Source organism: Dictyostelium purpureum (assembly GCF_000190715.1).
Source record: "Dictyostelium purpureum unplaced genomic scaffold DICPUscaffold_634, whole genome shotgun sequence".
Taxonomy (NCBI): Eukaryota; Evosea; class Eumycetozoa; order Dictyosteliales; family Dictyosteliaceae; genus Dictyostelium; species Dictyostelium purpureum.
In genome coordinates this window covers 1-10,845 of record NW_003519967.1, presented here as the reverse complement: position 1 = coordinate 10,845, position 10,845 = coordinate 1, and the positions used below count along the sequence as shown (strand labels likewise).

Genomic DNA, 10,845 nt, shown 5'->3' with positions numbered 1-10,845 from the left:
AATTAAGTTTTATTTTTTTCATAATTTTATATATCTTAAAAAAATGATTTAAATTTAAATTTTTTTTTTTTTTTGTTTCTTAAACAACAAACACATCAATTAATCAATCAACAAACAAATAAATAAATAGTAATAATAAACATATAAATAACATATTAATTTAAATAATAAAATTTTTAAAGATAAAAAAAGTATTTTTTTTTTTTTGTTTTTTTTATTAATTTTTTTTTTACTCACTCACCCTTTTTTTAATAAAATAATATTTTACATAATAATAATTAAAATAATTATAATAATTTATAAATTACAATAATAATAATAATAATAATAAAAATGAATGACGATATCTTAATTCAAAAAATGAAATGTGAATTTATGGATCATCCAAAATATATTCCACCACCACCATTATTATATTCAAACATCAATAATAATAATGAAAATATTTTTCAAAAAAGAAATACACCAACCTCTTCACCTACCTCCTCTTCAACCCCAAGAAACAATATATTAGAATCACCAAGATTCAGTAATAATGAATATATAAATAATATAAATGTAAATAATGTAAATAACAGCTATAGTGGTAACAATAACATCAGTATGAATAATAGTAACAATAATATAAATAATGTAAATAATAATAGAAATAATAATAATAATAATTGTAGTACTCCTCGTAATAACTTACATATTAGTATTATTAATAACAACAATGACTTTGATGATAAACAACAACAACAACAACAACAACAACAACAACAACAACACTACTCATACAATATAAATAAAATGACAATTAATAACATTGATAATGCCTCGCCCATTTCAATAGGTCAAGTTAATCCATTTGCATCTTTTCCTCCATTCGTCCCATCTATCGATAAAACCTATCCATATGCACAATATGTTAAGGTTGAACAGAATGATCCTTATGCAAACTATATTATTACAAACCCAATGGACCCATCTCAAATGGAAACAATGAACGAAAATGAAAATTGTGTAGGCTTCGAAAAATATTTAAAGGTATATGATAAATTTGACAGCTACTACAGAAGTTTTTGTGTATTTAAAAAGAACGATGTACAATTCCCAATCAACGTTTCATCATTATCATTATCAGTTCCAGGAACCCCAACATCATTTAGCCATGGAATGAATTACTTAAACAATTTTGAATCCTTAAACAACACTAATACAATTAATAATGGTATTTTCAACAATAATAACAATAATAGCAATAATAACAACAACAACAACAACAACAACAGCACCAGCAATAATAATAATAATATAAAAAATAACAATATAAACGATATAATAGACACAAACATGGATAGCATGGACACAAGTTTTGAAACTCAAAGTTACAGATAAATCTTTTAAAACTTAATAAGAAAAAAAAAAAAAAAACTAAAAAAAACTAAAAAAAAAAACAAAAAAAAAAACAAAAAAAAAAAACAAACAAACAACATAGAAGATATCTTCTATGGCTTTTTAATTTTAAAATAATAATAATAATAATAATAATATTTTTAATTGTTTTTAAATGTACATTACAATATTTCATTAAAGATTTTAATAAAATAAAATTTTTCAAATAATATATTTTACTAGTTTAATTTTTCAAGTTTATTTTATTCAAAACCCTTTTATTTTTTAATTTATTTGGCTATATTTTATTATTTATTTTATTATTTTTAATTTTTATATTTATAAATCTGTCTTTGATTAATATTTTTTTATCTCTATGAGTAATAATACCTAATATTTTCGAAAATTTTTCTTTTTTTTTTTAAATAGATATGTATTCTTTTACTGTATATAGTTAATTTAATGATTTTAACCAATATTATAATTTTTAAAATCTTATAATCTATCAATAATTAACCCAAAATAGAAATTAATAAAAAAATGCGAGTCAAAAAAAATATTTTTTTTACCCCACTGAGCATCAAAAATAAATAGTTTTCCATAAGATTTTTTATGACTATATCAAATTTTTTTTAATTTTACTATTTTAAAAAGATCTACATATAAAAATTAAACCCCAAAAAAATTATAACCCATTATTAATATTTATGTAAAATATTATATCCTGTAAAATACAATATTTTTTTTTAATAAAAAAATTTATATAAATACATAATTTTTTTTTTTTCATTATCGATTTTTAAAAATCTCATAGTTAAACAATTTTTTTAAAAGTTAATAATAACATTACTTTACACAAATTCATATTATATAGTATAATAAAAAAAATGATAGAAATAAATGAAAAGAATAATAATATAACTGATTATGATGTTTCAAATTATTATATAAAGAGAATAGAAAGAAAACATATTTATGACCAAATCATGGATATGTTTAAAACATTAAGACCAATGTTTAAATATACACCCGATAATATGCAAACCATGTCTGTTACCATTCATCCTTTATTTACCCTTTTGTTATCTTCATTGTATATGGCTGGTGTTGGAGGAAGTGTAATCTATGAAAATGCATGTGACGAGATGTTTGGCTCTGATTTTAATGAGGGTCCTCATGCATTCCTTTGTCACAAACATTTTAGACAATTGGGTCCTTATAAAATAGAGCACTATGAAAGATGCCAAAAAATGGTAGATGAGATTCATCATTTTATAAATAGAGATAGAAATAAAGTTATTTATGCATTTTTAATCTGTTGCGAACATGCCTCTTTTATATTCGAAGATTTAGAAACAGCTATGATGCAAATAGGTATCCAAGATGTTACCTATATCAAAGTACATAAGAATGCCGACAACCTATATGGTAAATATTTAAAAATTATTGTCGTTATTTTAAAATTAAACACCCAAATATTTATACCTTTTATTTCATTTTATCACAGATGGTCATGGTGTTAGAATGCTTCAAGCTTTAGAAAAAGAACCAATGCCAATCGAAGATTTTAATAGAGGAATGAAACTATTTTCAGATTTATTTTCCGATATTTTCAATTATTAAAAAAAAAATTAATTTTAAAACCCAATCATTAAATGTGTGTGTGTATTAAATTTTATAAATAATTTAAATAAAATCAATCAGTTTTAAAAAAAAATTGATTTTAAATTATTTTTTTTTAACTTTTTTTTTTTGAAATTTCAAAAGCATTCTTTCTTCTCCAGAGAATAAGAGAAAAATGGAGAATATTTTTTGTTTAAAAATAAACGATTTATTATGGAAAGGAATTAATTAATATACCAATAATTGTTCCTTTTTCATATAAACTGTTTTTTAATATTTGTAAGATTTCTTATTAAGTTAATTAAAATTATGCAGACACACAAAAAAAGTATTATCGTCCTTTTTTGGGGTGCGTGTTGTCATAAAATTTTTTTTTTTTTCGAAATTTAATTTTTTTTTTTTTTTAATTTTTTTTTTCTAAATTGAAGATTTTTTTTTTTTTTTTTTTTTATATTATTTATTTATTTATTATTATATAAAAATGATTTCAAGAAATTTAAAAAATATTGTTGTTGTAAGTTATTTTAAAAGATAATAACAAATTTAACATATAATAGTAGTTAATAATAGTTAATAATTTAATGTGATCGATCACACAATTAATAAATGGTTATTAATTTCTTTAAATTTTTTTATTTAGAATAATAACTTTAAACTTTATTATTCAACAAAATCAAAAGGATCAAATAAAGTTTATAATTCAGCTAAAGATGCTGTTGCAGATATTCAAAGTGGTTCAAAATTATTACTTGGTGGTTTTGGATTATGTGGTATCCCAGAAAATTTAATTACAGCTCTTCGTGATAAAGGTGTTAAAGATTTAACAGTTGTTTCAAATAATTGTGGTGTTGATGATTTTGGTTTAGGTTTATTATTAAAGACTAGACAAATTAAAAGAATGATTTCATCATATGTTGGTGAAAATGCTACTTTTGAAAGTCAATATCTCAAGGGTGAATTAGAAGTAGAATTAACTCCACAAGGTAATTTAGCAGAAAGATTAAGAGCTGGTGGTGCTGGTATTCCAGCTTTCTACACTGCCACTGGTGTAGGTACAGTTTTAGTTGAAGAAGGTGGTTTCCCAATTAAATATGCTGCTGATGGTAGCGGTAAAGTTGAAATTAAAAGCGAACCACGTCCAGTCAAAGAATTTAATGGTCGTAAATATTGTTTAGAAGAAGCCATCACTGGTGATTACGCAATCATCAAAGCTTGGAAAGCCGATACTCGTGGTAATTTAGTTTTCAGAAATACAGCTCGTAACTTTAATCCACCAATGGCCACCGCCGCTAAAATCACTATTGCCGAAGTTGAAGAAATTGTCGAAGCCGGCGAAATTAAACCAGATGAAGTTCATCTCCCAGGTATTTATGTTCACAGAGTCGTTAAGGGTCCATCATTTGAAAAGAGAATCGAACGTTTAACTGTCCAAAAAGAATCAGGTGCCCCAGCCGCCGACGCCAAACCAAAGAATGAAGCTGCCGTTAAAAGAGAACGTATTGTTCGTCGTGCTGCTTTAGAGTTTGAAGATGGAATGTATTGTAATTTAGGTATTGGTATGCCAACTCTTGCCAGTAACTATATCCCAAAGGGTATTAGAATTGAATTACAAAGTGAAAACGGTCTTCTTGGTATGGGCCCATTCCCAAAACTTGGTGAACACGATGCTGATTTAATTAATGCCGGTAAAGAAACCGTTACCACTATTCCAGGTTCATCCATTTTCTCATCATCCGATTCATTTGCCATGATTCGTGGTGGTCACGTAGATTTAACCATTCTTGGTGGTATGCAAGTCAGTAAAAGCGGTGATTTAGCCAATTGGGTTATTCCAGGTCAAATGGTAAAAGGCCCAGGTGGTGCTATGGATTTAACATCAAGTGGTTCTCGTGTTGTTGTCACCATGGAACATAACTCTAAAGATGGCAAACCAAAAATCATGGAATCTTGTTCACTCCCACTCACCGGTAAGGGTGTTGTAAATCGTATTATCACCGAATTAGCCGTTTTTGACGTCGATCCAAAAGAAGGTTTAATTTTAATCGAAAAATATGACGGCGTTACTGTTGATGAATTAAAAGCTAAAACTGCTGCTCCATTCAAAGTCTCACCAAATCTTAAATCACTCCAACAAGTTGAAAACTAAACCAAATAAATAAATAAATAAATACAATACATAATAAAAACAATTTTCTTTTTAAAATATATTTTTTTTTCTAGTACATATATTTTAAAAATATATCAATAGTTTAAAAGTTCATATGACATTATTTATATTCCTTTTTTATTATTTTTTTTTTTTAATTTTTATTTTTTTTTTTTCATTTTTTTAATTTTAATTTTTTTTTTTATTTTTTTTTAAAAACAATAGAGATATTTTTTTTTATAAATTTTGGAAAGATATAGTTATATTTAAACAAATAACCATAATAATACCGTAGTAATATGTCAACTAGTGGTTTAAATAATGGGCTTTCAATCAATTCAAGTTTAACAATATCACAACCACCTTCGCAACAACAGCAACAAAATGAACAAAACCAATCTTCAACAACATCATCGTTATCTACCACCACACCAACACCTTTAGTATCATCATCTTCGACATCAAATTTAACACAATTACAACAACAGCAAAAAATACAGCAACAACAGCAATTACTACAAAAGTATCAATTTACATCATCGGTACAACCAACACAACATATGAATGTCTCATCCCCATCGAATATAAATTTAAAATTAAACAACTCAAATTTACAAAATATGAATATTGACCAGTTCCAGCAATTAAGTATACCCCAGCAATCTCATTACTTTATTCAGCCACACGAAAACCATATAACATTATTAGATAGTTCAAATAAACAGATTGGCAGATTAAAAATAAAACAAACTGGTATAGATATAATAAGTTTAGGTAAGTTAAAATATATTAATAAATAAATATATAAATATTAATATTAAATTTATATTTAGAGATTGAAAAAACCATACCAAATTATGAAGTGATTGTACAAAATAATTCAAAAAGATTATATTTTAGAGGCTTAATAAACTCAATTGGTAAAGTCCCAAATTTATGCGAAGATAGTCATTTTTTAAGTAAAGATTTTACAGCAGTAGGCGTAGCGGATGGTGTGGGATCTTGGAGGAATATAGGGGTCGATGCAGGTGAATACAGCAGATTTTTAATGAACAATATAAATAATTTAACGCAATTAGCGCCCTATCTAAAACCATTCGAACTTATTGAAACTGTCTATAGAGAATCTGTAAATATACCGGGCAGTTCAACAATTTGTATTTTAAAAATAATTGGTTCAAAAGTTTATAGTGGTTTAATAGGGGACTCTTCATATATTATAATAAGAAAAGATCAAATTTTTTATAGATCAACCGAACAGACTCATAGTAAATATTAAAAAAATATATAATAATAATAATAAGAATAAATCAATTATAGTTCATAATTGTGTATATTATTAAAAATACTAATTTTATTTTTTTAAAAAAAACAGAACCAAATTTCCCATTTCAATTAGGTCAGAGTAGTAACGATAAACCATCATCAGGTGCATATATGGAACATTCAGTTTTGGAAAATGATATTTTTGTAATAGGCACAGATGGATTTTTCGATAATATTTTTGATCACGAAATTTTAAACGCTATTAAAGAAGTTTCTTCAATCGAACATTTTTTTAATCATTTAATTGAATTGGCAAAAACCAAATCTCAAGATGTCAATGCCTCAACCCCAATCGCAAAAAGAAATCAGACCAAAGGTGGTAAACCTGATGATATTACAGTTGGGTGTTTTGTTATTAATAAAGTTTACAAATAAGTAAATAATCAATAACAATCAATAATAATCAATAATACAATTATAGTAATAATAGTACAATATAATTAAATATTATATTTGCGCTTTATTTTTAAAACTAAACTTGGAGTGTATATTTTTGTAAAGTAAATAAAATTTTTTTTTTTTTGCAACACTAATTTTTTTTTTTTTTTTTTTCCCAACATTGTTTATTTTTTTTTTTTTTTTTTGGTTTTTTTGTTTTGGTTTTTTTTTTTTTTTTTTTTAAAAATCCATTTATTTATTTTCATAATAAATAATCGATTTTTTAAAAAAGAATAACCCCATCTTTAGATATACATAAAAAAATGAATTTTTATGGATATAACAATGTAATTGAAGAATCGCAAATATTCAAAAGTTTATTTCACCCACACCACATATAGATGACATTAATAATGATATCACAAATCTAGTACTTTCAGGCGAGGTTGGTGGATCAGGGAATAGCGGTAGTGGTAATAACAGTCCTACAGCCACTTCTACTGGTTCTTCAAATACATCAACAATTTCAAGGAAATCAATTGGGTATACAAGTAACGTCAACACAGCAACTTCAAACGTTCCATTGCATGAAGCAGTTGGTGAAGGACTACTTTTAGGCAAAAATGATTTTTGTTATGGTTTAGGAATGAAAACACCGGAAGTACCATTTTTATTTACCAAATTAACAGATTCAGGTATAAGTAAGTTTTATATATTTACACATTTCTATAAAATATTATAATCAATATTAACACACTTTAATTTTTTATTAGAATGTTTTGATTGTTTAGAAAATGATTTGCCAAATGTAATAAATGATGAAGAGAATGTTATTTCATCATTTGATTATATTTTTACAGATTTTATTGGGGAAAATATAGTACCATTGGCAAATGGTCAATATAAATGTCAAATTGATCAACTAAAATTTTCAACAGAAAGAGAAGCTATAGATCACATGAGAAGGGACCACAAATCACTAATATTTTCAATGATCGCATTAATTGCTGATGGTAAATATATTTAAATTTTAGATAATTATAAAATTGAAAAAATTGAAAAAGTATTAATTTAAATTTTTTAGATAATGAAACCAGTTTTTCAGGCAATTTCTTTACAAAATTAATGTATTCAGATAGTTTTTACTCATCATATCCAGTACCAACAGCTTCTTTTTCATCAATTATGCCATTTAATATTACATCAAAGAATAGTAACAGTAGTAATAATAATAATAATAATAATACTATTACAACTACTACTACTACTACCACTACTACCACTACTACTACCACCACTATAAATAATTCATCACCCACACTTTCACCACCAAACTCTCCAAAGGATATAAATCAAGTAACACCAACTATAACACCAAGACAACAAATTAGTTTTATAGAGAATAAACGTTTACCAAGTGTTATAGCACCATCAATACCATTTTCAATTCAGGAGCAGGTTAAATATCAATTAGATAAACAACATCAATTAGCTATTCAAATTAAAAATTCATTTAAAGGAAAAACAAAAAAACAACATATTCATCAAATTTCACCATTCCACATTCCTTCAAAATTAGTTATTGAACCAAAGAGTTGTTTTTCAAATTTATTTCCAAAAGAAGAATTAACAGAGTTAGCATTCTCTTTGTTTGGTGAAAATCTTAAATCAACTACTTCATTAGAATACAGAGAAAATGCAAAAACCGTAGTCAGCAAACATATCGAGTTATCTCTTAGTGAATCTGAAGAATCTAGAATGACCAGAGAACAAGATTTAATCAATAGAGTGGTTATAAATGTTAAAGAAAAAGTTGTTTCAAATTTTAAAGAGGAAACTCTTAGATTACAAAACAAAAAGAATAAAATTTCTCCAATTAGTGATAATAACAGTGGTAATAATAGTAATAACAACAATAATACACAAAAATCAACAACAAATAAAATAATGGATGAAAAATTAAAATTGGAAAAAGAACTCTTGGAAAGAGAAAGAAAAGAAAAAGAACAAAAAGAAAGAAAAGAAAAAGAGCGTTTAGAAAAAGAGAGAAAAGAAAGAGAACGTGTAGAAAAAGAGAAACAAGAAAGAGAGAAAAGAGAAAAAGAGAAAAAAGAAAAAGAATTAGAGAAAGAGAAGGAAAGAAAAGAAAAGAATAAGCAACAGCAACAGCAGCAACAACAACAACCATCAACATCCAAATCAAAGAAATCAAATAAAAAATCAACACAACCTCCACCATTATTTAACGAAAATGAATTTACTGAAGAGGAACTAGAGTTAATTTTAATGGAAATTGCCCAAGAGATAGTTGATGAAGTCACTGATGAACTTTGTGTAAAGGTTTCAAAGAAATTATATCTTGATGACAAGAGAAAGAAAAATAAAGAAGAAAAAGAGTTACAGGAGAAATTAGAAAAAGAAAAATTAGAAAAAGAAAAGGAACAAGAAAGATTAGAGAGACAATTAAAAATTCAAAAAGAAAAAGAAGAAAAAGAACGTAGAGAAAAAGAAAAAGAAAAAGAAAAAGAACTTCAAGAAAAATTAGAAAAAGAAAGGAAGGAACTTGAAGAAAAAGAAAAAGAGTTACAGGAAAAATTAGAAAAAGAAAGAAAGGAACAGGAAGATCAATTTATTGATGGTTTATTGGAGGAATTTATTGGTGAACTAGTTGATGAAGAAATTTCAATTATAGCAGATACCACATTAAAAGAGTTTAAATCTACTAGTAATAAGATTAATCAACCACAACCACCATCACAACCATTATCACAACCACAACCATTATTACAACCACAATCACAACCACCATCATTATCACAACCACAACCACAACATAATAATAAATCTAAACCATTCTCAGATTTAAGTGCAAATTCTTCACATTTTATTCCTCAAGCAAATACTCCACCAATATCACCTCTATCAAACTCCTCCCAACCTTATACTCCAGCTTCATTTAAACTACAAGCACAATCACAAGCTATTAAAAACAATACACAACCTAAATTAAATGAACATTATTTCAATAGTAATAATAATATAATGAATAGTAATAATAATATAATGAATAGTAATAATAATATAATGAATAATAATATGAATGTTATTAACAAAAATGATCCAAGATATCAATATTACTTTGAATTACATTCATCAAAAAATCAATCACAAAATAACTCTCCATCAGGTGCAAATAAAAATAATATACATGCCCCAATCAGTCAAAAACCAAATGGCTTACAGGATATGAGGTTAGGTGTTAATAATTCAATGCTCGATACATCAGTTTATAAGAATAGCATGGGTAATCCTATTCCTCAGCAAGGTGAATCCGAATCATTACCATCATATTATATCAAATTACTAGAAAGTTATGGTTTTATTTTCGAACTTACAGCTTCATTTAATACCTATAATTTATTTTCAAATATAATTGATGTGGTCGAGTATTTCCATCTTTTAGGTTGTAAAGTCGAATTTAGAGAGAATACTCCAATGGTACTCTTTCAGAATTCACCTGCTGACAGACTTAGGTTTTCTTTGCTTAGTCCAATTCCAATCAGAACAAGATATTGAAAAAGCAACCAAAACCAGTATGCCACCAATTATAGTTTCTAAATTTTCTAATTTAATTTTATTATTAAGACAACAACAATATCAGCAACAATATCAACAACAACAACAACAGCAACAACAACAACAACAACAACAACAACAACAACAACAACAACAACAACAAAATCAACAACAACACCAGTATCAATATCAACAACAAAATCATAATCAGAATCAAAATCAAAACCAAACCCTAAATCCTCAAAGTGTAACACCTTTCAACAATTTCGCTCGACAACCAGTAATTAAATCACCATCACCACCTCCAATAAAAACTAATGACCACAACTTTAATCAAGTGCTATTAGATCCAAACAATTTCATTTTAAATGATCAATATAATAGAACCATATCACCAAATAATTAAAACAACCACAACA

At 25.9% G+C, this 10,845-nt stretch overlaps 4 protein-coding genes across 4 annotated transcripts; all 4 read left to right on the top strand.

Moving 5' to 3' along the window:
• Positions 1 to 333: 333 nt before the first annotated feature.
• Positions 334 to 1,380, top strand: DICPUDRAFT_159876 (uncharacterized protein; the record flags this gene model as incomplete). The annotated part of the gene is made up of 1 exon (XM_003294764.1): positions 334 to 1,380. The coding sequence occupies one exon, from the start codon at positions 334 to 336 to the stop codon at positions 1,378 to 1,380; it is 1,047 nt and encodes a 348-aa protein (XP_003294812.1).
• An 884-nt stretch (positions 1,381 to 2,264) lies between these two features.
• DICPUDRAFT_159875 (uncharacterized protein) lies at positions 2,265 to 3,000 on the top strand (the record flags this gene model as incomplete). The annotated part of the gene is made up of 2 exons (XM_003294763.1): positions 2,265 to 2,805; positions 2,885 to 3,000. 2 exons carry the CDS (start codon positions 2,265 to 2,267, stop codon positions 2,998 to 3,000), a joined length of 657 nt encoding a protein of 218 aa, XP_003294811.1.
• Positions 3,001 to 3,481: 481 nt separating this feature from the next.
• Positions 3,482 to 5,181, top strand: DICPUDRAFT_100069 (uncharacterized protein; the record flags this gene model as incomplete). Its single annotated transcript, XM_003294762.1, has 2 exons — positions 3,482 to 3,514; positions 3,641 to 5,181. 2 exons carry the CDS (start codon positions 3,482 to 3,484, stop codon positions 5,144 to 5,146), a joined length of 1,539 nt encoding a protein of 512 aa, XP_003294810.1. The 3' UTR covers positions 5,147 to 5,181.
• A 264-nt stretch (positions 5,182 to 5,445) lies between these two features.
• On the top strand, positions 5,446 to 10,832 carry DICPUDRAFT_159873 (uncharacterized protein; the record flags this gene model as incomplete). Its single annotated transcript, XM_003294761.1, has 7 exons — positions 5,446 to 5,920; positions 5,980 to 6,414; positions 6,522 to 6,816; positions 7,208 to 7,551; positions 7,624 to 7,863; positions 7,935 to 10,316; positions 10,399 to 10,832. The coding sequence occupies 7 exons, from the start codon at positions 5,446 to 5,448 to the stop codon at positions 10,830 to 10,832; spliced, it is 4,605 nt and encodes a 1,534-aa protein (XP_003294809.1).
• Between the last annotated feature and the right edge of the window lie 13 nt (positions 10,833 to 10,845).